Below are 27,307 nucleotides of genomic sequence, written 5' to 3'. Positions count from 1 at the left end.
CTGCCGGAGATACTCTTAAGCAGTCGTTCAAGCAATACTTGGTTTGCAGAAAAAAACGTTGGGAGTTGAAAGGACCCCGGTATACCCCCAAACCCCAAACCAAGCTGGCAACAGGCTCAGTCTGATAGAAATCATAGGGCAAGATTTGCCTGGAACTATTCCCCTTGTGCACATTCTCAAGTGATGTAATCGTTGCACTGATTGTGATCATGCATGCTGATTCCCATCAGAATCAGCGGCACTCCTAGCATTGTGGCCAGTTGTAGATTGACAGCTGAAACCAGATGCAACCACACACATTGCATTGGGATTGGGAAGTGAAGACAATAGTTGATTCTATTGCGTATCTCCATGGGCTGCACGCTCAGGGTATGGAGCACAGCAGAGCTGTTCTTAGGGTTATTATTGCATGCATGCTCATTCAGTTTCCGAACAAAAGGACTCAAATCACACATGCGTTAAGCATTTATCTCATCTTCAATACATTCATTTTAGGAAAAGAGGAATGCGATGTACTGGCTTCATTATGTTTTGGCTTCAAGTTGACCATTTGCTAGGTGTGGTTAAAGATATCCATTTAGTGTTGCTCCTCACTGTGTCTGCACTGATCCTCCCATTGAGTTCCCGGTGAGCCTGAGCCCGTCTTCCACCTGGGGGATTTTGGCAGTGTGTGTAGTCCGGGTGCATTAACTGGCAGGCGTGGATTGTGAAGCAGGGGAAGGTTAACTTTGCTTAAGAACGTTCTAAAATCCCGAAGTGAGACTGCGCAGGATTCACTGAGTCGAAAGTGTTTATAGCTGTAGTTTTGGTGCTAGCAGTTTAGGCTACACTGGTGGTGATGCTGGAGCAGGGGCAGTGGTGTTTTATTTCACACCTGTGGTTTTAAATCTGAGATCTCCATCCCTGTTGTGTTGGGTTCATCAGGAGAGAGGGTTGTGCAGTAGGTTTTCTTGGCCTACCATCTCTGGAGTGGTGGTTTCGCAGGCACAATAATGTACATTTGGTGGGCAATTATAGGGAGGCTTTAGGGATAGAGGTCAGTAGGTGTAGAATTTCGGTTAAGATTGTGTGTGGTTTATTTTTGTGGTGTGCCTATGTGTCTCAACATGGTGCAGAGCTTTGTTATCAATGGCTCGGAGGGATGTCCTGTGTTATATAAGTGCTGCAATATTTGGCATTGGTTGTGGAGACGGGGCCCACGCAGCGTAAGCTAGCTGCAGATAGAATCTTAGCGGAGGTTATGCCTTATTTCTGAGCACTCAGGAGGTAGTCATGGTGGCGGCGCAGGGCAGTAAGCATCACAAGAGGTTTCACGCAGAGTTCTGTGAAGTGGAAAATTGTGTTGCATGACGGTCTGCAGGGCGTGTTGAGTGTGCAAAATGTTCACATGATTAGTCAGCAATATTGTCTTGGCCCTTTTGTTAGAACTCAGGAGAGCTTACTCTTGTGTGTATCATTGGCATTAGATTGTCCCTAAACAGTGATCATTAGACCAATAAAAACCTACACATGCACTGAAATCTCTCTCTCAAACGTATAAAACCTATTCACATAAAATGAACTCAAACATTTAGTTGGAAAATAAGTGTGGCCTTCTCCTGGTCCCATATCTCTGAAAATGCTCTCACAATGTGACTCCCTCTGTAGGCATTTGTGAGTGTACCACAGTATCACATGGCAACATTTCACCTTTCGATTAGAATCTTGCGTGGAGTGTTACAGCCTTTCTGGCACTTGTCTCTCTGGCGTCTGCATCCAGCAATGTGTCATGGCTGAAGCAATCTTTCTATAGCCCTGGTCTTGCTATGGCAAGAGTCGTTGCAATTGCTTTGGGACAAGATGGCTCTTATGGGAAACAACACATTTTGAATCAGCCACAACTCCCAGAATTGTGATGGCTCCAGGGTACAGTGAGAACATTCCTTTAGACTTTTCCTAAATGAACTAGGCAGCTAGCTCTATTTGAAATTAAATCAGTAAGGGCGTTAGCCAGCCAACTTGTTTGGGTGCTTTTTGTGAGTTCTCAAAATTCAATCCACATTAAATGTATGTTTAAAGAGCTATGCCTGAAACTGTTAAAGTGTGATGTAATCCCCTATGGCTTCAAATCCTAACATTACTAGATATGTACATGAACTATACTAAAGTAACCAAATACAAAAGATGTAAACACAGTCCTTAAGTTACTAATGTGTGTGCTTCGAGCGCCGTGCATTGTAAGCATGTGCAAACACTTGAGTGGTAACATGCAAAGTCACTGCTCTGCACTAAAATCAGAAATCACGGTGCATGCAAGCAAAACAACATCCCAATGACATACTGTACTGAAAACATATACATAGTTGCCTAACAAGCAAAGCATGTGAAGGAAATGAAACAGTAAATGCAGTAGTGTAATGGTAGAAATGTGCTTGACAACGGACAGCACATTCCAGACTGGACACGCAACATGTTCATATATTGGCGTAGATTCTGTGACTATCGGAACCCTGCCAGCAGAGCATGAGAACAGGCCCTAGAAGACAGCCAGTCCTTCCTCCAATTGCATCAGCCTCCCGAGAAATCACACGTTACGGCCGGTAAGTCAGGTGACGGGTGGGAGGCTCACCACAGGGTTCACTCCCCGATACCGTAGATTTCACTGATTCCAATTTCACCTACTCAGAAATCTTCGAATTTCTTTTTCTTTGAACTGGGTAGGTAAGTAGGTACATTTTAAAACACAATGGAGTGGGGTAGGGGGACAGGATAACGTAGGGGTAGGTGGGGGGCGGCTTGGAATCTCCCCCTCATAATAAGAAAATATTCGAAGAAAAACAATTTTGAAGATTTCTCTTTTAGGTGAAGTGGATTCGGTGAAATCACAGATATCCCTCTCTCCTAGGTTGCAAAAGAAGCAGTAAACAAGTTTATCAAAGTTTATAAATGCACAACCTCCGGACCAACTCCCCATCATTTCCCCAGTACTGAATAACTAGTTTAGAGAGAGGATTTGAATACAGAAAACAGTCCTCACCAACTAGGCTGTACCAATAAAATCAACAATAAGCTATATGGACCTTTCCACCAACATGGGAGCATGACATAAATGGAGAACAGGGGAGAAATCCAATGGAAGGTAGAAGAGCATGAAATAACCAGGCAAGGGAGAGTGGGAACTGGAAGCTCAAGGAAGCCTAGGAATAGAAGCAGTGTGTAGGGAAGGTAAGAGAGCAGAAGCAGAGGACAAAAAGTAGGGAAGGAAGCACGGAAGCTGGACCTCAGAACATTACTTAGATCCGTCCTTAATATATCTGAACAAACCCAAGAAAATACATTCTGAAGACGGAGCGAGCACTCAGTTGTAAGCAGAAGCCCAGATACCAAAGCGGAGTCTGGAGGCAGAGGAATGCAGTGAGGACGGAAGCTTGATTTGAGTAACACGAGTAAAAGGTGGAAGTGTCAAATCCAAATCAGGGGCGGAGGAGTGTAGTCAGGAGACCGGCAAGGATGAGAATCTCACAGCATAAGACCAAAGTAACAAATCCATGCCTGGAGGCTGGCCAGATAACATAAAATAAAGCTTGCAGAAAGAAACAGAACACTTTTTGTCAACCAAAGCAGTGAAGTAAGGCAGCCGTGTTCTGTGTCACGGCCATGGATGAGCACACAGTGTGTCCATGTGCTGTACCTCAGAACTGATGTCTCGGTTCCACATAATGCCAAGACAGGCACCAGTGAATGGAATCCTGACCATTCAATGATCTTCAGCGTGCTATTTAAAAAAATACATGACAGAGCGCGGTGGCAAGGTAGCACCAATAGGTGGCCTCTGGGTGAGACTGGGTGAGGAGAAGGGTTGCATCAAGCAGAAGTGGGAAGAGGAATGGATGGTAGTAACAAAACTGTATTTTCTGTAAGCCAGAAAATGAAATGGCCTGGTTGTTGGTGACAAGGTGGAGATCAACAGAGTGAGTGACAGAGTGTGTGTGTGACTATTGTGATCAGAAGTAGGCTGTAAAAGTGGTGGACTGTTGGGGGTTTGGGAAATAAGGGGCTGCAGTAAGAATCACTCCACTCATGGATTTTGGAGGGGTGTGTGTTCACAACAGACAGTAGTGCAAGCAAGGGTGATAGCAAGGTGACCAGACCCGGTACAGCCTGTTTTAGGGTCAAGACATGGGAGAACGTGATAAAGGGTAGTGTTGTGGCTGGACAGCACAAGTATTGAGGAGCAGTAGGAATGCAAGAGATGGTTGACCAGTGAGGCACGGTTATATGTGATTTTACTGACCACAATTACAGAGTGGTAAATTTAATTGTGGAAAAAATACTGAAAAACACCAAATGTTTTATTTTTTATTTTATTTAGTGGGGACCCTGCCAAGCCATCTGCTTTTTTACCCTTATAACACCACCCCAACCCCATTCCAACCCATTTTAAACCCTTATCACACTACCCTTTATTAAGTCAATTAATGTTTGCAGTGTTTTTCGGTATTATGGTCCACTCTGAAATTCACCACTCTGTTATGTTTTAGATATATTGACTCAATACTGTTGCATATTAACCCTTCCTGGGAGCGTGGTAGCTCCCAGGATGTTGTAATGGGTCACGTGGCAGTAGCCACGTGACCAACATAATAAAAGAAGCAAGCCGCTTCCGGCTGGCCGGTCACTCCCATTCTGGCTCCAGCGTCGTCCCTGTTGCACCAGGCTGGTGCTGCGCTGTGGGTGCTGGGCCCACGGACGGGGCCCAGCTTAAGGACGGTGCCCCTGCCGGGCAACGCCGTCCAGACGGTGCCCCTACCGGGCAACGCCGTCCCTGTGGGTCCTCAGCCATGTGAGGCGGGCTGGGGATGCGACCCCGGACTGGGTGCCCCCAGAGCCAGGGCCGCGGTGGCCAGGTGGACCTGGCCACGTGTGCAGAGCTCCGGTGATCTGGAGCGGTGTGGGCAGAACCCCCACCCCTGAGTATGATTGTGTATGTTGTCGGGTGCCACCCGACCCGAGCACAGGGCTGCCCGTTGATCCGGAGCAGCCCCCAACAATGGCGACGAGGGCTGGAGCCCGCGTGCGCAGAGCGGTGTCGGCCGCTGGAGGTGTAGTGGTGCTGGGGTGGCCCAGGGCCCCGTGTGTCTAGCCGCTGGCCGCCTGGTGCCCCAGGATGGAGTGCGGTGCTGGCCGCACGAATAGGGTGGTGGCGTGTGGGCGGCCCCTCTGCCACTCCCGAGGGCAGGAGAAGAGCTGCCTGCCCCACCCCTGCTGAGCAGAGGAAGATGCGGCCTTGGCCGCAACAGAGGAATGTCGGGTCGTCGCTGCGAAGGGGAAGAAGCCCCAAGCATAAGACACTGAGCGGCATCAGCTGCGCGAGCTGCGGCCCCCCTTTTCCCCCTGGAGGGAGAGAAAACTCGGCCTCGGGAGGATGGATCAGGAACATGCTGGCGGCTGCGCCGCAAGGAGGAGGCGCTGCCCCTCCCCCACCCGCAAGCCGCGGCAAACATCGCCGCCGAAAAAAAAAAAAAAAGAGGCGGCCCGAATCCATCCGGGCCCACGAAGGAAACCAGAGGGGAGATGCTGCTCGCCCCGTGTGTGGGAGGATCCGCGGCGTTGGCTGCACCATGAAGGTGGCGTTTAGCCGCATGAGCTGCTGCTCTTCTCCCATCTCTGGGGGAGGAATGCTCTGCCGCAACAGAGGAAAAAGCGGCATCGGCCGCGATAAGATTCCCGGCCGGCCGGCCGTGGCAAGGTGAGGCTGCCCCTCCCCCACCAGGGCAGCCATGCATGCGGGATCTGCCGCAGGGGGAGGTGTAGCCTCCAGAGCGGGATGAGGTGAGCAGCATTCGCAGCGTGAAGGGGGACCGGCTGCCCCCCTCCCCCACCCGCAAGCCATGGCAGTGAGGAGGTGCGATGGTCGCCGCAAGGAATAAAATATACTTGGGCGTGTGCCAGATGCCGGCGCCATCCACCCGCCGAGGAGGCCTGCAGCACTCCATGGGGAGCCAAGAGAAAGGGGGAGAGCAAGACATGGCTCCCCGGCCCTCCATAGAACTGGGCCGCCGACTGCCGCACTGCTGGGGCGCCCCCCATCTCCATCGGTGGCGGGCCCAACTGTACCTGGGCCCGTAAGGAAAAGAAAATGAACACGGGGCAATGGAGGCACAATGTCACCCTGCCTCACGCTGCAGCCCCCAAGCGACAGCAACAAAGAAAGGGGCGCAATAGCATCCTGCCACCGGTGTTGTCATGACACCTCCCCACCAAGGAAAGGAGGTAGGAGGAGGGGCCCGCCGCCAGCAGCTCACCATCGGCACCCCCAGACTATGGACGTGGCCGATGTGGCCCCTGGGCTTCCCCAGGTGCGGCTTTGCCGGCCGTTTTGGACTCTGGTGAATGGAGGGGGGACAGTGTTCTCGACGTCCCCATGAAGACTGGGGGAGCCTGCAGACATAGACTTGTTGATAATTGCCCAGGTAGTGGGCAATATGATGTTGTGCACACTTACACATGTAGAGGGCGTCATGTGGTGCCAGTAGATATCATCAGTGTTGCGTAATAGTGAAACCACTCGCCCAGGTTAATAAAGGGTGTATCAGTAGAGTGGTTATATGAGTAGTAGAATGCAGCGATGTATATTTTGTTTATTGTCATTAAAAAATGGAGTGGTGTTGCATGTTAACCCTTCCTGGGAGCGTGGTAGCTCCCAGGATGTTGTAATGGGTCACGTGGCAGTAGCCGGTCACTCCTATTCTGGCTCCAGCGTCATCCCTGTTGCACCAGGCTGGTGCTGCACTGTGGGTGCTGGGCCCACGGACGAGGCCAAGCTTAAGGACGGTGCCCCTGCCGGGCAACGCCGACCGGACGGTGCCCCTGCCGGGCAACGCCGTCCCTGTGGGTCCCCCAGCCATGTGAGGCGGGTTGGGGATGCGACCCCGGCCTGGGTGCCCCCAGAGCCGGGGCCGCGGTGGCCAGGTGGACCTGGCCACGTGTGTAGAGCTCCGGTGATCTGGAGCGGGGTGGGCAGAACCCCCACCCGTGAGTATGCGGCATGGGCGCCGCCGAATTGTGTATGTTGTCGGGTGCCACCCGACCCGAGCACGGGGCTGCCCGGTGATCCAGAGCAGCCCCCAACAAATACCGTGAGACACCAGAGGAGAATGGCGCATGAGCCCTGGATCAGATGATATTTTGAACAGTTGTCGAGGAGGTGGTCACTAGAGGACCTAGCATGGTCACAGGCAAGGGGGGAAGATGATGAGGGGGTGCACAGAGTTGTGGGGTATGAGAGACCAAATGTAGCAATATCCTACTGATCTCTCTCTCTCCCTACCTTCCTCATATTTATTTTTATTTTATTAGTTTATTACTCGCCAAAAGCCTGGCAGGCATTAGGGCGTGACAAGAACACATGGGACAGTATATAAAGCATGGGACAACCTATAAGAACATAGATCAGTCACAGGTAATCTACAAAACAGAAGTGTTTTTACTTTCTTTGCGAAAGCATGTTACATTTTTCTCCAGATGTAAAACTAAGGGAAGGAGATTTCATACTCCGGCTGCCAGAAAAGAAATGACCCAGCATTGCCCCTGACTCAATTAGGTCTTTGGCTCATCAGCAGCTGACAAGTGCTTGATCTAAGTGTTCTTTTGGGCTGATAGATTGTTAATCTGTCTTTCAAATACTCTGGTGCTGAACCATAAATCGACTTGTGTACCAGGACAAGGGTTTTAAACTGAACTCTGACCTAGACAGGGAGCAATATATAGGTATACCATACCTTATCCACTGCAAAACCATGTGCATTTGTTGTGGGATCTAGTTCATCATCCCCATTATTCAAAAAATCAACATCAACATTTCTCTTTTCTTTTGACAATACATCTTTGTGTTCCATAAAACTAGATACATTTGAACCTTTTATTTTTACACTTGTTGTCATCTTCAGACATAATGACAAGAGGACCATAATAACCATAAAACACTAATTTTAACATAATCTCAAATATAGACGATTCAAGTTCCAGATCTTCATTCGCACCCCCTTTTCTACTAGAATGAGCAGCGGATCCCTAGGGCATACTTGGCTTTGTGCCTGCTGCTGTGCCGATGGAGGGGTGCCTTTGGGTATCACTAAGGTAAATCCAATATTTGTTTCCCACCACCTTCACAGCAATAGGAGCTGTGTAATCCACGCAATGAGGCCAATGGAAACGCTGTTCATTCCAACTGCGCACAAAGGTCCAGATGAAGATGTGGTCTCCGGGAAGTAGCTGTGTCTTGCATTGATTGTCAGTCTCTTTGCCGTTTTCTCCTGTAGTCTGTTGGTGAGAAGACACAACCTGTGATATAATCTTAACACATTTCATTAAAGCTCTAAGGTACTCCCCACACACCTTTACTAGGACCTCTGTGGACTTGCATGTGTCTGATGTCTTGCATGCAGGTGAGAGGGGTGTGTGTAACCTACATCCTGTCACAATTTCATGGGGGCTCAAATGCTTGTCTTTTCCGGGCTGATTTCTCAAATAGAATAGTGCAAGGGGAAGACAGTGGTACCAGGACTTTCTCAACTCATTACAGTTTTTCAAAACTGGCCTCAAGGACCCAATTGAGCCTCAACACAATCCCATTGTCCTGCGGGTGGTAAACCGAGCACAACCTGTTCTTGATTCCCAAAAGTGAAGTAATTTTTGCAAACAAGAAATAAAAAAAAAGCATTACATTGTCGGATTTTAAGACCTCACGAATTCCCCACCATGGAAATACCTCTCTCACCAGAAATCTTGCTACTGACTTAGCATCAGGATGTATGCAGGGACCAACCTCAAGCCACTGGGAGAATGGACCAGCAATTACAAGTAAAAGGCGATAGTTATTGATCATGTCCACAAAGTCTATATGGAGCTCCCTGAATGGCCCAGAGGGCCTAGGCAAGACTCCCTTTACTAACCTCATGGTGTTCAAGGATAACAATCTTTACACACTACACAGTTCCCTACAAATCTACTTACCTGTTCCTGTAGGTTTGGAATAAATCATTCTTCCCAGAGCTCTGCTGCAAATTGTCACTGAGAAGTGTGCAATGGGTACTGTAGTTGCTCTATAGCCAAAAGAAGCAGCTCTACGGGCATTAAAACATTCTATATCACCTCCTGTCTCCACAGCAAATCTGTTGGTGAGAGAACATATCCTCTCTTCCCCCAAAGCTCCTGTTTATCTCTAGGGGCTCTCCCTTGCATCTCTATGATCTGAAGTACCAGGACTGTGGTGTATGGGGCTGGCAACAGTACCTGCTGGGACACAGTTTCCATTTTCAGGGACTCTGTAAATGGTAAGTACACAGCTTCATTCGATGCCTTGTCTCTAGCATCATTGCTGAGAGCTATTGGATTAGTACGGTTAGTGTGAGTGTGCATTTAACTAAACCTTTCTCTGAAAGAAAGGTAATGCTTCAATTAGTCGGGCTAGCAGCACGGAATGCTAGAAAGGGGACCCGTCAGACCTCTTAAACCCTCTTCTCTGCCACCTTTATAACCACAAATGTAAACTGGAGATGATGTACGTGGAGTCAGAATAGATAGCGACTGCCTTCCCCTTACTCATTTCTAGTGCCTCTATATGTGCCAGTAGTTCTGAAGGCAACCATTTCTTCCATCTGACCAGGTATTCCCCATCTACAAACCCACAACAGCTGCATCTGAATGCCTTCCACCAGTGTCCTGGTTGATGGTTGAGGACACATTAACAAAAAGTACCCCACCTCCCTCCAGGGCATCCTCTTTAACATTCCTCCTTTCTTCCTCTTCTCCCCTGTTAGTGGCACAATCATGAACAATGTCCTTTGGTTTCACTGGTTCAGCTACAAATGTCACAGGATTGACTAAGTGACACAGCACAGGATGTATCAATGCATTTGATAAAATTACCTCATACCCTGAAACTCTTTAAGTTGTTAAAGTTGACTTAGACTTCTCTAAAATCACATTGGGGGGCTTTATTGAATCTCCTCGACACTGCTCCTCTGAAGTGCTACAACCCAACATATCGTCCAAGTACTGAATTACGATACTGGACACATGTAAATTCCCCAGAACCATTTGAGCCTCTCTGTTAAAGACACTCAGAAATTTGCAGTACCCCTGGGGCAATCTTGTGTGCTTGAATCTCTGACCACGATACGTAAATAATGTGAGGTATTGAGAATTGGATGGAAGGCAACAGAGATTTTTTTTTTTTTTTAAATCAATCACCAAGAAGTGGGTTGACCCAGTTAGGATGTTACAGAGAATGGTGGCAGGAATTGGTATCACCAGAAATTGCACCTCTACAATATTATTGAGGGGGTGCAGATCCCAGACCATCCTCCAACTGGACCCCTTCGCTTTCTTCACAGGGTAGACGCCCGTGTTACATGGGGACACAGAAGATTGTATTTTGCCCTGCTTCAACAACACCATAATGGTCTCATAAATCCCTTTGTCCACCTCCCTAGACATGGGGTACTGCTTAACCTGTGGTAATATCGCACCAGTTTTCAATTTTATTTGCACTGCTCCAACACTCTTTAACAGCTCCACATCAAGAGCATTGCTTGTCCATAAATGGTCCCACCATTCCCAAATCCTTCTTCCAATATGCCAATGTATTTTTAATGATGAGCATGGTCTATGATACTTCCCTTTGCTCTATCGCTATTTGGCAAGGCACCCCAATTTCAAAAGTCATCTCACCTGTGTCTTCAAACAATTGCTCGTCAGACACGTACCTTAGCGATAAGGTCAGATCAATGCTCAGAACTGTGTGCCATTCTCTGCTTCCTCATCTTTGCCTGAGAGAACCACCCTGTTCTTCTTGATCACTACTGCCTCTAAGAGAATCATAACAATAGTGCCTGGTGTTACTTCCTGTGGCACACAGGCCAAAATAAAAACTCCATAAGTACCCGTCAGGTCTGATTTCTGATTCCCGGGACCCAACTCAACAAAACTATTACCCCATAAAGAAACAATGTTGTGTGTACAGGGACCCCACTAATTGCACTGTTGCTACAATAGTCTTGCAGACACCTTGCTTCTCTTACTGGATGGAAACCTGGAGTTGAGCATACTGTACCTTCCTCCTTGAAAACAATCGACATCTGTAATTTCCTCGGGTGGTCTCTTCCCAAAAGATTCACCAGGGTGTCTGTACAATACAACAAGGGGGAAGATACATTTTGAGTACCTACCTTGATACCGAGATCTTCAGTCTAAGGAACCGACAGGATATACCCAGAGAATCCCTATGTGTCCATCGTTCTGCCTGACAAGGGGAACTCACGTTCCTTAATGCAAGATGACTTACCAGCACACCTATACAGGGTGCCTCTTCTGGATCAGTGGTAACAAGCTGGATTGGACACATCGGAGACCCCTGTGGACTGTCCTGTTGATGGAACATATTAGCATTTGGAGCGAAAAAGGACTCCCTCCAAAACGCTTGCTCCAGTATAGGTAAAGAATTATTGCTCAATAATTGCACCGAGGCTTGTGCTGGCATTGTTGGTGGGATCACATAGGTCTGTGTAGCCCCAGTCACTGGGTTCTGTTCAACCCGTTACTACTGTGATTGCACAGAGCCTGGGGCATATGGCAGAGTTGGGGATTGCATCTGCAGAGCTCCCATGTTAAAATACTGTGTCCTGTCATGACTATCTCATGACACATGTCCCAACCTTCCACACAGCCAGCAGTGGATCCCATAGAACCATCCATAACTATTTCCATTGACCCACTAAACCGAGGACCCATTCCTCTGAACCTGCCAAAGGACCCACTCCCACGCATAAATCCTCCCCATAACCTCGGAAATCCTCTCATTTGCCTTGGACCGGAAGCATACCTGTCCATTCACCCCTGTGTCAGACCCGATGCATCCTGTCCTTGTTGACCCAATTGCCCCTGCTGTCCCTCCATAGAGATAGTAATTACTGCCCCTTCCAAACAAATCTTAGCCAATTTCTGCTGCCTTTTGTCCTGTTCTATACTTGCCTTTTCATTTTCTTGTCTCCTTTTGCAAAAATGCACAATATGTGCTTGAATTTCTGGCCAACTCTTGGCCTCCATACCTACCACTTTATCTAGATTGTGCTGAACTTCCTTGGGAAGTCCCTTCTTTAGCATGCAGTAAAGAATTGCCACCTTCTTATCCCACGCTTCTCACGTTCATACCCTCCACATCTTGTGAATTAACTGGATATGTTCTGCAGGATCATCATCAAATGTCATCATTTTGGGTAGAATTGATTTTATATCGGGTGTATCGGGATACATAATCCACAAGGCCCCTCATACCTGTGCCCTGCAATTATTCGTATCCAACTAAACTCCCGGATTCCCCGATTTCCTCCAAAGTTCGTCTGACCGCTCCCCCATTAGGGCCGTGAAAAAGCTATTCATATCCCCTATAGCCAACATGACACCGGCAGTGTGTTTTTCTAATGCATAAATCCACTTCCACACCCCTGCAGTGAGCCAAGGGAGTGTCTTCATAAAGTTATTTTGGTCCATGTGGGACCACAGGACATAATAAGCCTTTCCCAGACCCTTCTGGAGCAATGAAAATGAGTTATCCTCATTTATAGTGGGGCTTTCCCATCTCTCCCCTACTACTTTCTACAGTCATGTGAGTACCCTTGGGTGTTCTATGACTCCATGGTGTGTTCTCTATTGCTACTACTGGAGCAGGAGGTAGGACAACTACTCCCTGCTTCCCCTGCTCGACATCCGATTCCCATTCCTCTTCATCTTCTGTTCTGTTTACCACATTCCCTGACCCTTCTACAGGCACAGAAGCATAATCAGAACTAGCATAGGGTGCCAACTCCCATCCTCCCTGCTCAAACCCTGTACCTGAGCAGCATCCCTGTTCTCCATATCCAACTCAACTGCTTTAATAACCGATTTAGCCAACATAACAAGAACCTCCCCTTGCCTCCACCTTCCTTCTTCTACATGCCTTACCTATCTTCTCCCATCTTCTCGCTCTTCATCTCTTTACTGCCGTATCAGCACTACCTCTTCCTCTGCTAGCCTGAGCGCCTCTTTCAAATCTTCTTGCTCTTGTGTCCCTACAGCTCTTCTCAGCCTAACCTCTATTCTAGCAGGAAAAGGCCTACCCTCCTCCTTCTCCTTCGTTCTCAATCCTTCATCCACTCTTCTAGCCGCCAGCCTCACTCTCTCTCATTCTTCCACCCTTTATCTATCTGCTAACCTAGCATTCGGTGGGTTATTCCCTTTCCACTCTCTGTTCACAACTTCCCTGCAGCCCTAACCATTGAAGGAGTTACCCTTGCACTTCATTCGAGATCCCACTTCAGAGGCATCGCAGCTGATGGAGGCATCACCTATGTCCATCTCGCAGCCACTGGAGTGGCCGCTGGGGGAAATGGAATTTCAAACTCAAGGTCTGTGCACCCCTTTTTGGCTGATAAAGTATAGTACCCATACGGGGCAGTGCAGGAGGAATTCTCACACCCTCCTTTTTCACCCCCTCTTCTGAGACTTTAACAATATGGACCATCACGCCTTTTTCACATATCCTCCATAGCTCTAAGATATTTAACAGCTTCTCTAGTTTTCAGCCCTTGTGCCTTGTATTCAAGAAAGTATGCAAGTTCTCCACTATCCCTATATCAGAGGTTCCCTCGATCGCCACAATTGATCATTTTACCCTTAGTTTCCCGCAGCCATTCCCTATCGTGTTTTAGAATGTTCGCCTCATACCCATGAAGTACCAGACAGAAATGATTAAACAGAATCTCCATACTCCACCCCAATTCATCCAAGATCATTTTCACAAAAACAATACCAAGCAGAACCTGTGGCACAATTTTCTTTTTTTTATCCAAAGAAGCCCCTTTTACCCTTACGCACTTTCTTAGTCATTTCCCTCACTCACTCACCGTACTCCTTTATGACGCAATTACCTTGCTCAGCTACATGCTTTAATTCTACTTCTCACTCTTACACAACACACAGCATCTTATCAAAAACACTTGCCGGCCAATATCTCAGAGATATCTCCCCCATTTGAGCATAGGAGGAGCGCAATGCTTTTCACTACAGCCCCACTGCTCTCTTCATTACTAGTACTGCCTGCTCTACTACAAAACTGTCCTTTCCTGAGTACAGGAAGTTTTCCCTTCACTAGTTCGACTAACCAAGAAAATTGAGGCAAGGGCTCAATTTTCACAGCCAATACACAATGAAGACTGTCAAGATTACCATAACATGCCATCCTACCTTGGGGTGAGGGCTCCAGCCAACCAGACAAACAAACTAAAGGGTATCAAGACCAACCTCACAATGGACATGCTGGGTAGGATACCATGTCACAACTCTAAAATATCAAACTAGTAAAAAATATATACAAGGGGCTTACAACGTAAAACAGTTCCACTCACTCCCTCAAAGCACTCACCCTTGACCTCGACTAACTTCACACAAGCACTGCAAGTCTACCCTTACTAAACCCCTTTAATCAAAGAAACAACCCTCTTTTACCCCTATTTACTCTCTTGCTTTACCCCCCAAAAGTGCACTCAAGTGAACCTGAGGCACTCCAAAGTGGTACTCTATCAAGTTGTCCTGCACAGCTGGGCCATAGCACCACACTCCCGGGTAGAAGATGGACCTTTAACCAATATGGTGTCCACAGACCTCTCTTTCACTGTGCATGGAAGAATGATCCCTGCAGTGAGGTGCTGCCGCTGAGTGTTGCGGATAGAAGACCCCCAATGTCTCGGAAACCCTGGGGTCCCTTCATTGTTGCCAGTTTTGTGGGGGCAGACCCCTAATTACCTCAATCCAAGCCATCCCACCACCAGAGCAATGAGTGTACATTTTGTACATAAAGCAAGTTTATCGTCCGGAGAGCAGTTAGATGGTGCCGTGGAACCAAACTAACCCAAGTCTCAATGAACCACATAAATTGACATCTTATATACCTTTTTGAAATAGTTAAAACACTCCCAGATACTTTATTACAAACCACCCCCCCACATGTGATTGGACAAAATCTCTTCAAAGAAATCCCATCTTTATACAATTGCTCTCATTGGTAGCCGTTATCTAAACTACCACCTTCAGCTCATGTCTAGAACACAACTCCTTTTTGGATTTGTCTGTTGAAAGTCATGATATCATCAATCAGTTAAACATTTGTATGCAAACATAATGTATTACTAGTAATAACTGGCATAAGCCCTTTTAACCTTAACTCTTAATTGCACATGGTTTGCATTAAATACTTGAGGCGATATGAAGAAGGCCGAGTAAACAAGTTCTCTTTGAATTAGCGATAACTATCTCATCCCCAGTTGACTGGCCTCCATTGAAACATTCTAATCTAAATAACTGCAATTTCATCACTCACAGCACATTTGAAAATGCATTTGAAACTCATGGGTTTCAATCACTTTAGTCTGCAGCATTGATTCACCCCATGGTTTATCCCCATGGTTTATTGCTGGTCAGAACAAATAGCGAAAACCCTCTGTCAAGCTGACATGCATTCAAGAGATTACCCAGCTACCTTCAAGGTAGCTGGGTGACTTGAGGGTGACTGCCTTAGATGCAGCAAGACTTGAAGGTGATTTGTGCATGCAGTTGGAGCCAGTGAAGGTCGATGAGGGCCAGTGTGATGTGGTGGTATCTGCGTGGACTCTTGACGAGGTGTGCAGCCGCATGTAGGACACTTCTCAGGGGCACAATGAAGGACTTGCTGTCTGTTCACCATCTTACTTCTCTTCTTAACACTGACAGACTTGCAGTTCCCACAAACCAACATGCATCCATTTACTGACCGGGTCAAACTTCTGAGAGCCTGTTCATATTTGAAAGGACGATAAGAGGCTAAGGTCAATGAATAAAGGAAATATGGCAGCAGATAGATGATAGGATTGTATAGAAGCATTAGATGTGTGATTGGTTAAGAGCCATGGTAACTTTTTAGAGGAATCGGTCATATACAGAATGCATTTCTTTTTTCATTTGTCCGTCAAGGAAGCTTGAAAATGGGTGCTTGTGTTTTAATTGCAATATTTTTTTATTTCTATTTTCATTTATATCATGCACACTGCACTTTGAATTACCTCTTGGCACTGGTAACCAAGGGGTACGAGAGAGAGTGAAGGATGAGGGAGCTGAAGAGGGGAAAGTTGAGGAAAAGCAAAGGGGAAGAGAGCAAAGAGTTGGTAGAGGGGCAGGGTACAAGCATTCATGGCAGAATGTTAAAAGTCCTTTTCTGATCTGCATGAAGGATTTAATGGTTCTTATGAGGGCCAGGAATGGAGATACAAAGGCAAGGGGTGAGGACTGAAAGTCACGTGCCGCCTCTATTCCTGGAGCGGGAGGAAGAAGGTTGGAGTCTGAAGAATGCAGGTCTCTTGATGCATAGAACCACAAGATTTTGTCTTGAAGAAAGCAGGGAGCCACAACGTGTATTCTCTTGAAGGTGAAACGTAACCTCACAAACAGAGGCGTTGCTAGGGGGAGCTAATGGGGCTCTAGCCCCTGGTCTTTTGGTTGTAGCCCCCGATAGAATCTCAGGAGCTACAACCAAAAGGCTAGCTAGCCCCCAGTCCCGACATTTCCGACATTAGCGTAGCCCGGGGTCTTTTCCAGACCTAGCAACACCCCTGCTCGCAAATCTGATTCTGGCAGCCAGTGGATGCTTCTTAAATACGTAGAAATAGACTGATGTTTTTGTCAATCAGAAGGTCAAGCAACGAGCTGTGCACTGACCGTTTTGCAGAGGCTTCATCTGATAGGCAGGGAGGAAGCAGGCAGCATAGGGGGGGGAGGTTCTGTACTTCAGTCATGAGTTAACAAGAGCACCCACTACCATGGAGACGAAGTAAGAGATTATTGTGAAGTCGCTTCAGCTGAAAGAAGTTCTTGACCACATACAGTTTTGAGGACGTTTAAGACTCATGTCGGTTTCCCACAAAAACCTAGGCTTTGCACCTGGGGTTTTATGGGGATGGATTATCCAAAAAACCTGGGAGGAAGGCAGAGGGTTTATTTCAGTTTCTGTTCCATCGGGACAGTGCATAAACATCGACTGGCTGAGTAACACAGTACCACATGGAAGATACATCCTGCATGAGTTATTTTGGGATTCTCTTCCAGCCATCCAGAGCTACCAAGTTACTGTTATGCCAGAAAGCTGGTGATCTTCATTTATGCTGTTGTTTTTGTATAGCAGTCCCGATACCGAATCACACTTTAATGCGCTTGATTGGATCACGGGGAAGTCATCTGATGTTCAAATGTGAAGGATGAGTGGCAGAGAAGTCCACATAGAGTGAGTAGGGAAGGTGGGTGTCTGACACTCTCTCTAACGTTAGAAAATGAGTTCCAAGGTGAAGGTGCGCATTGAGAGAGATGCATATGATAAAGCCTTCAATGTAGAGTAGTCAGCCACCATATGTGTGTACCTCAGAGGCTGGATTGACACTTTCTTATATGAGGCTGACAGTATCCGGCTAGTTAAGTGATAACTCTGAAGATTACCTGGACACCCCAGACAATGCTTTCTGCAACAGGGCTTAGAAGGGGACCTGTTGGTTGATCAGAAGCCACTGCAGTGATTTCAAGGCAGGTGTGAAGATGGCAGGTTAAGATATGAAGATTTTTTTTTCTATTGAAAACTTCAGTTTAACAAAGACAAAAGAAATTATTAAACTTTTGTTACAATCCATCTTTCATAATTTCCTGAGACTCATTACGACAACATAACAACACAAGGGATCATCATCTCAAACCACTGTCCTTCTGACCAATGACATAGATTCGTGTTAGATTATGTTTCAGGAAACAGACTGGTTTCATTCCTTTCCAGGATCATGTCCACGTAGTAAACAACTGCACAAGACAGTTTTATGTTGTTGCCTGTAATTACATATGACCACCAGGATTCCATATCATCATTTGCTGGCGCAAATCGTCCAACATGTAAAGTACGTTGATTACTTGTTCCTGGACACGCGATTACTAAATGCTTCAACGATTCTATTGCTAACCCACAGAATCGACATAGATTGTCTTTCCATCTTTATCGCGTATTTTCCACAGCGTTCAATCTTACAAATTGGTCGCGATGATGTAGTGATGGACAGTGTTGCAACGATATTAAGATGAAGTGGGCTGCACAGTTTTTTGCTATTTTGATTTTGCTCAACTATTTGCCGGGAAACCTTTGCCAGGAATACCTTGGCAATAGTTGAGGCTTGCAGATAGTTGAACATATTGTGCGCAAATCTCAAAACAATACTGTTGGGTGTGTGCTTGTGACACTAATGTATAAAAGAGGTCTGGCTAGCACATCATTTACACTAATGCGCAGCACAACAGTTTAACCCAGTGAATAAGGTGACCAGGTAATTCCTTAAAATCATGCAAGTAAAAAAAGTTCATCCTCTGCATGAGTTTTTGAGAAAAAGCTCTAGTTTATCTGTCACCCCATTAGTCTTGGTGAGGAATGTCGGACAAAGAGGAACTATAATAATCGGCCTGCTGATTTGCAACAATGCTATTCTGGCTTCCCAGAAAAGATGTCTCCCAACAATGAAACCCACCTAGCCCCGTTCCCTTTGAGAGTGGTCCACAGCTGATGCAATGGAGATGATGGGATCTATGAGAAGACCATGAATTGTGCTGGTAGACAATCTGTTTCGCTTATTCATGATGATTCACAGTTGATGCTCGAAGTTCATGCCTGATTTGCATATTCATGAAGGCCCCCCATTGATGCTCCAGGTTCTTGCCCGATTCCCTGCTTTGCATATGCATGAAGGCCCCCCCATTGAAGCTCCAGGTTCTTGCCTGAGTCACTGCTTTGCATATGCATGAAGGCCCCCCATTGATGATCCAGGTTCTTGCCTGATTCCCTGCTTTGCATATGCATGAAGGGCCCCCATTTATGCTCCAGGTTCTTGCCTGATTCACTGCTTTGCATATGCATGAAGGGCCCCCATTGAAGCTCCAGGTTCTTGCCTGATTCCCTGCTTTGCATATGCATGAAGGGCCCCCATTGATGCTCCAGGTTCTTGCCTGATTCCCTGCTTTGCATATGCATTAAGGGTCCCCATTGAAGCTCCAGGTACTTGCCTGAGTCACTGCTCTGCATATGCATGAAGGCCCCCCATTGATGATCCAGGTTCTGGCCTGATTCCCTGCTTTGCATATACATGAAGGGCCCCATTGATGCTCCAGGTTCTTGCCTGATTCCCTGCTTTGCATATGCATTAAGGGTCCCCATTGAAGCTCCAGGTTCTTGCCTGAGTCACTGCTTTGCATATGCATGAAGGCCCCCCATTGAAGCTCCAGGTTCTTGCCTGAGTCACTGCTTTGCATATGCATGAAGGCCCCCCATTGAAGCTCCTGGTTCTTGCCTGATTCCCTGCTTTGCATATGCATTAAGGGTCCCCATTGAAGCTCCAGGTTCTTGCCTGAGTCACTGCTTTGCATATGCATGAAGGCCCCCCATTGAAGCTCCAGGTTCTTGCCTGAGTCACTGCTTTGCATATGCATGAAGGCCCCCCATTGAAGCTCCTGGTTCTTGTCTGAGTCACTGCTTTGCATATGCATGAAGGCCCCCCATTGAAGCTCCAGGTTCTTGCCTGAGTCACTGCTTTGCATATGCATGAAGGCCCCCCATTGAAGCTCCAGGTTCTTGCCTGAGTCACTGCTTTGCATATGCATGAAGGCCCCCCATTGATGATCCAGGTTCTTGCCTGATTCCCTGCTTTGCATATACATGAAGGGCCCCCATTGATGCTCCAGGTTCTTGCCCGATTCCCTGCTTTGCATATGCATGAAGGCCCCCCATTGAAGCTCCAGGTTCTTGCCTGAGTCACTGCTTTGCATATGCATGAAGGCCCCCCATTGATGATCCAGGTTCTTGCCTGATTCCCAGGGCCCCTATTGATGCTCCAGGTTCTTGCCTGATTCCCTGCTTTGCATATGCATTAAGGGTCCCCATTGAAGCTCCAGGTTCTTGCCTGAGTCACTGCTTTGCATATGCATGAAGGCCCCCCATTGATGATCCAGGTTCTTGCCTGATTCCCTGCTTTGCATATACATGATGGGCCCCCATTGATGCTCCAGGTTCTGGCCTGATTCCCTGCTTTGCATATGCATTAAGGGTCCACATTGAAGCTCCAGGTTCTTGCCTGAGTCACTGCTTTGCATATGCATGAAGGCCCCCCATTGATGATCCAGGTTCTGGCCTGATTCCCTGCTTTGCATATACATGAAGGGCCCCCATTGATGCTCCAGGTTCTTGCCTGATTCCCTGCTTTGCATATGCATTAAGGGTCCCCATTGAAGCTCCAGGTTCTTGCCTGAGTCACTGCTTTGCATATGCATGAAGGCCCCCCATTGAAGCTCCAGGTTCTTGCCTGAGTCACTGCTTTGCATATGCATTAAGGGTCCCCATTGAAGCTCCAGGTTCTTGCCTGAGTCACTGCTTTGCATATGCATGAAGGCCCCCCATTGAAGCTCCAGGTTCTTGCCTGAGTCACTGCTTTGCATATGCATGAAGGCCCCCCATTGAAGCTCCAGGTTCTTGCCTGAGTCACTGCTTTGCATATGCATGAAGGCCCCCCATTGAAGCTCCAGGTTCTTGCCTGAGTCACTGCTTTGCATATGCATGAAGGCCCCCCATTAAAGCTCCTGGTTCTTGTCTGAGTCACTGCTTTGCATATGCATGAAGGCCCCCCATTGAAGCTCCAGGTTCTTGCCTGAGTCACTGCTTTGCATATGCATTAAGGGTCCCCATTGATACTCTATGTTCTTCCCTGATTGACTGCTTTTCGGTCCCTATTGATGTTCTATAGGTTCTTTGCTAATTCAGTGCTTTGCATATGCACTTATGGTCCCCACTGATGGTATTATGTTCTTGCCTGATGCACTGTTTTTCATATGCATGAAGGTTCCCCATTGATGCTCCAGGTTCTTGCCTGATTCACTGTTTTGCATATGCATGAAGGGCCCCCATTGATGCTCCAGGTTCTTGCCTGATTCACTGCTTTGCAAATGCATGAAGGGCCCCCATTGATGCTCCAGGTTCTTGCCTGATTCCCTGCTTTGCATATGCATGAAGGGCCCCCATATATGCTCAATGTTCTTGCTTGATTCACTGCTTTGCATATGCATGAAGGGTCCTTATTGATGTTCTATAGGTTCTTTGCTAATTCAGTGCTTTGCATATGCATTACTGGTCCCCACTGATGCTATTATATTCTTGCCTGATGCACTGTTTTTCACATTCATGAAGGTTCCCCACTGATGCTCTAGGTTCTTGCCAGATTCTCTGCATTGCATATTCATGAAAGCTCCCATTGATGCTCTAGGTTCTTGCCTGATTCCCCGTTTTGCATATTCATAGATGCTTCCGTTGATGCTCTATGTTATTGCCCGAGTCACTGCACTGCTTTGCATATGCATTAAGGCTCCAGGTTCTTGCCTGATTCACTGATTTTCATATGCATGAAAGCGCCCCCTTCATGCACTCCGTTCTTGCTTTATTCCCTGCTTTGAATATGCATGCCGGCTCCCAATTAATGCTACAGGTTCTTGCTTTATTCCCTGCTTTGAATGTGCATGCCGGCTCCCAATTAATGCTACAGGTTCTTGCCTGATTCCCTGCTTTGAATATGCATGAAGGCTCCTAATTGATGCTCTAGGTCCCTGGCTGATTACCTGTTTTGCATGTTCACGGAGGCTTCCCATTGATGCCCTAGTTTCTTGCCAGATTCACTGCTTTGCATTTGCATGAAGGCTCCCCACTGATGCTCCAGGTTCTTGCCTGGTTCCCTGCTTTCCATATGCATTAAGGAGCCCCATTGATGCTTTCGATTCTTGCCTGATTCCATGCTTTGCATATGCATGAAGACTCCTCGTCAATGCTCTAGGTTCTTGCCTGATTCACTGTTTTGCATATGCATGAAGGCTCCCTATTGATGCTCCAGGTTCTTGCCTGATTTCCTGCTTTGCATATGCATGAAGGCTCACCATTGATGCTGTAGGTTCTTGCTTGATTCACTGTTTTGCATGTGCATGCAGGCTCCCATTGATGCTCCCGGTTCTTGCCTGATTCCCTGCTTTGCATATGCATGAAGGCTCACCATTGATGTTCCAGGCTCTTGCCTGATTCACTGCTTTGCATATGCATGCAGGCTCACAGTGATGCTCCCGGTTCTTGCCTGATTCCCTGCTTTGCATATGCATGAAGGCTCCCCATTGATGTTCCAGGTTCTTGCCTGATTCACTGCTTTGCATATGCATGCAGGCTCCCTGTGATGCTCCCGGTTCTTGCCTGATTCCCTGCTTTGCTATGCATGAAGGCTCACCATTGATGCTTTAGATTCTTGCTTGATTCACTGTTTTGCATATGCATGAAGGCTCCCCATTGATGCTGCAGGTTCATGCCTGATTCACTGTTTTACATATGCATGACAACTCCCCATTGATGCTCCAGGTTCTTGCCTGATTCCCTGTTTGCATATGCATGAAAGCGCCCCATTGATGCTGCAGGTTCTTGCATGATTCACTGCTTTGCATATGCATGAAGGCTCCCCATTGATGCTCCAGGTTCTTGCCTGATTCACTGTTTTACATATGCATGACAACTCCCCATTGATGCTTCAGGTTCTTGCCTGATTCCCTGTTTGCATATGCATGAAAGCTCCCCATTGATGCTGCAGGTTCTTGCATGATTCCCTGCTTTGCATATGCATGAAGGCTCCTGATTGATGCTCTAGGTCCTGCCTTAGCTCATTGGCTAAGAATGCTGCCACTTGAAGGTGATTGCTTAAGAGAGCTTGGAGACCCATTCTCACAAAGCTTTGTGTTCTGAGGGCACAGTATTGAAGGAAGGAACACAAGGGTTAAACGTGATCGACCCTGCCAGAAGTTTTAGCAGCAACATTGTTGTACACTTTTCGTTTTTGGCAACACGTTGCTTTTTTTTTATTTCAGGATTAGCCCTTGGGAGAACACAATCTTAGGAAAGCAATACAAGGAGAGCAATATGAAAAAAGAAAAACCGCATCCATTCTACAGTGAGGAGACAGTGCACAATTCCATTGGTAAGAAATGATACCAATTTCTGGTAATTAACATTTCACACATGAGCAATGCAGCAGGGCGTGCAGAACTGTGTGTGAATACTAAACAGAGAATTACTAATTTCTCCTGAAACTCTACCTTTCTCCGGCCTCATTTTTCTGCAGCATTAGACGTTGTTTACTGTTAGCACCGATTGGAGTCACAAATCACGCATTTGTGGTCCACAGAGCGCACTTTAATATCTTATGACTTAAAATGAACAATAAGAATTGTTCTGAGGTCGCCTTAGGTATTTGTCTGATTGCTATAGTATTATCTAAATGTATAAAAACCACAAAACATTATTCATACATACAACGCAATCTAAAAGAGTTACTTTTCACTATAGAGACGTGCACACATTTAAAAAAACGTGTATAGCATCTCAGCTATTTCAAAATGTGTCCTAGTGGAAACGTGTTCTGTTAAGTGGATTGTCATGAAGACTGGGGGGGCTTATTATGTCATGCATTCAAATTAGAATTTTGAACTTTTCACTTTCCATCTAGATCACCCGTTTTAGACAGAATTTCCTTAAATTAGTTCTAATATGTAGAAATTCGCCCATAAATCCTATCTTCTGGAAGTAATCAGTTCCATCCTTCTCGGCCAAGAGCATGGCTGAAGACCACAACTCATCCACTGGCAATTGTGAAAGTGGGGTGCTGCAAAGGTTTTCACAAAATTGGTAACAGAGAAGAGTGCCAGAAAGCATGCACAAAGTCACGCACTAGGGAGCACCATCTCAACAGAATTTTTGCAGCTGCATCCGTGGGTACAATTTGCTTTAAAAAAACATTCATAGGATTTACAGGGCGTCCTGTAGAGTAAACACAGGAAATAGTTAAACACTTAAGATGCCATAGCCTTTGGCTCACTTGTTTGCCCCAATGTGGTTCTTGTTCTGCCCCCATGTGGCCTGCAATGCCCCAGTTCTTCCGATTGTACTTCTAGTGCCCCAATTCTGAGTCACATGGCTCCCACTGTCACAGCACAGTCACATTTCGCTCTCACTGACCCGTAACTTGCCACATTATCCCTCCACAACCCGATTCCTGACACCCACCACTTAGACACATGCAGGCAAATATGCTCCGACATCCACAGAAACTCTTTTCTCAAAATTGCAAGCTTTTTGCCTGGTACCTCAGATGCTCGCTTGCTCCTATATCTGGTTCTGCTCTTCCTGCACAAACAGAAAGTCCAACTTTCGTATAGCCCGTGAGAGGACTTGATGGCTCAGATTCAGAGTACCAGCATGGCCTCTCCTGAGCATGCCTCTCCGCCAGACATGCGTCAGCGGCTATTGGAATGGAGGCGAACCCACTCGTATGAGGATCTGCAAATCTACCTCTCTGCCCTCAACTCTCTCAAGTCCTCTCTTGGTAGAGTGAAAAGGGAATTCTACCTCACCCTCATTGACTTTCACTCCTACTGTCATCTCTGGATACAGGGCACCCTAAACTCACTCCTCGCACCTCTAAACATTTTATTTATTTATTTTAATTTTTTGTATTTGTAGAGTGCACTACAGCCCAAAGGCATTGAGGCGCTATTACAGGAAATTGTACGTAAGCTTGATTCAAGGGTTCCACTAGAATGCAGTAGGGTTTCTTGGTTGCAGATACAGTGGTCATCACAGAGGTGAAAAAAACAAGTTTCATTATTAGCATATAATACATTATTGGGAGAGTTTCTTCCTAAATGGTGCTAGCTTCCGACCATAATATGGCGAGATGTGAGGGTGAGAGCTGGTACATAGTCATACAATCAAACAAATAACCTTGTTTTAATAGCTTTGCAGAAGGTTAAATGAGAGTCAATCCACCTTAGGTCCGTGGGAAGATCATTCCAGTGTGAAGCGGCCATAGTGGGGAAGCTGGTGCCACCTGCACACACTCTTCGGTTCTTGGGGGTGGCGATCATGTTAGTGTAGGCCTTTCTCATAGGCCTGGAGGAAGTTGGCTTAGCTATTCTTTGGACCAGGTAGAAGGGTTCCAAATCATGGAGGCATTTTTGCGTGATCGAGAGGGTTTTAAAGAAAATTCTCTCTTTAACAGGAAGCCAATGAACCCGCTTCCTCACCTCAGAGATGTGGTCCTTCCTAGAGATCCCTGTGGTGGCCCAAAGGCCATCGTTTTGCACCAGTTGGAGTTTTGCTATGTTTTTACCAGAGGTCCCTACAAGGAGGTCATTGCAGTAATCCAGTCTTGATCCGATTATTGCCCTAGCACTGGTGAGGCTGTTCTGTCGAGATAAAAAGGGTCTTGCTGCATTGAGTAAATTGGAACAGTAGGCCGAGGAGGAAGCAATTGCATTAACCTGTCTGTTCATAGTCAAATTGGAGTCCAGTTAGACGCCCAGGGTCTTCACTGTTTGGGACACTGTGATAGGTATATTATCAATGGTGAAAGAGCTGTATTGTATGTCCAAATTACCCATAGTGGTAGGTGATCCAATTAAAAGGAGTTTGATTTTCTCGCCGTTCAGGCATGACCAGTTTTCAGCCAGCCAGGATTGGATCGTGGAGAAGATGGAGTTGAGGGTGTTCAAGTCGGTCTCGTAGTCACCCGTAAGGGGATAAGCACCTGTGTGTCATCAGCATAGTTAGTGTATGAGATGCACAGGGCGTCCAGAATTTTTAACAGGGGCCTCGTGAACAGGTTATAAAGGGTGGGCGCAATGCAAGAGCCCTGAGGGACCCCAAATTTGACGTGACTTGGGGTGACACAGGCTGAGTCAGAGAAGATTTTCATGCCCCTTTCCTGTAGAAAAGAGGTGATCCAAGCACATGCCTTCAGGGAGAAATTAGCCGCAATGAAGAGATGGTGGCAGAGTGTGTTGTGATCCACCAAGTCAAATGCAGCCGATAAATCAAGGAGCAGAAGGAGCGCTGGTTTGCCTGCATCTCGAAGGTCGCCCATTTGATTTTTCAGGTCTCGGAGAGCCGTCTCGCTACCATGGCGTGGACGGAAGCCAGACTGCTGAAGGCCGAGAAGACGGTTGTCTTCAAGGAATTTTTGAATTTACGGGTAGGCTGCTTCGTCCAGAGTTTTTAGTAGAAAAAGGACAGTGGCAATGGGCCTATAATTCCCCGGTACCATTGGGTCAAGGGAAGATTTCTAAAGGAGCGGGGGTACCCAAGCTTCCTTAAGTCCAGTTGGGACATGGCCAGACTGGAAGGATGCATTAATGAATGCTGTTAGAAAGGGGGCAGGGGCTCAATCTTTAATAAGCTGAGCCAGGCAAACATCCCCTTTGCAATTGGACGGTTTAATAGATTTGAGGAGAGCAATGACTTCCGGCTCACTCATATCCTTAAAGTCGAAAGGCGTGGATGGATTAGAATTGGTAGCCTTAGGCGGGTTGCTGTGCAGGCTGGCTATTAAGTGCGTCAGCACCTTTTGATGTGCTAGGATTTTAGTTTGCAGGGTATTCAATTTATTGAGCATGGAAGATTGAATTTTGTTACACCACTTTTCGACCTTCAAGAGAGTCGGAGGTGGAGTGGACGGTTTTTCCAACTCTATGAAAATGGTGAAGATTTCTTTCGTCCCTTATTTTGCATTGGCTATCCTTGTATTAAATGAGGCAGCTTTAGCCTTGATTATGCTTGACTTGCAGTCTTTGGAAATAATCTTGAAGGCCCTCCTAGAGGCATCACTGGGGTTCATTTTCCAGGCTGAGAGCGCAAGCCTCTTCTTGGACTGTAGTTTCAGCAGATACTGAGAGAATAAGGCATTGGAGTGTTTAGCTTTCTTAGCTTTCCTCGGGGTGAGAGGAACAATGGCATCAACAACTTGGGTGATGGCAAGTTTGAATGTACTAGCGAGAATGTCAGGGTCTTTGGAAAAAGGGGGCTGGAGAGCAGGCACCACATGGAAGGGCGTGATCTTTTCAGATGTGGGTTGACGTGACCTTCTGGCAAATGCCGCAGGAAGCAAGATCACATGCTTGGGGGGGGCACTTTATTAGTATTAAGGTCAAATTGAATGTAGTGGTGGTCAGACCATGGAATAGGAGTATTTCCAGTGATTAGAACAGAACAGTTGTGGTGGCTGACCCAATCCGATGTGCGACCTTTAACATGGGTAGGCTCAGAGATGAATTGAGAAAACCCTAAAGAGGATAGGGCTTTATTCAAGGCAGTAGCATGGGCATCATTAGGGTC

At 46.8% G+C, this 27,307-nt stretch overlaps 1 protein-coding gene across 1 annotated transcript in view; it reads left to right on the top strand.

Annotated features, from left to right (window-relative positions):
* WDR49 (WD repeat domain 49) overlaps positions 1–27,307 on the top strand; it is a 723,235-nt gene that overhangs the window by 515,528 nt on the left and 180,400 nt on the right. Inside the window, exon 17 of the mRNA XM_069618491.1 lies at positions 23,008–23,117. Coding sequence (XP_069474592.1) covers positions 23,008–23,117 — 110 coding nt within the window. The remainder of the gene's footprint in view (positions 1–23,007; positions 23,118–27,307) is intronic.

Source organism: Ambystoma mexicanum, chromosome 10, assembly GCF_040938575.1.
Source record: "Ambystoma mexicanum isolate Mex_15411 chromosome 10, UKY_AmexF1_1, whole genome shotgun sequence".
Taxonomy (NCBI): Eukaryota; Metazoa; Chordata; class Amphibia; order Caudata; family Ambystomatidae; genus Ambystoma; species Ambystoma mexicanum.
The sequence above is the reverse complement of the archived record's forward strand: the minus strand, read 5'-3'. Positions and strand labels throughout refer to the sequence as shown.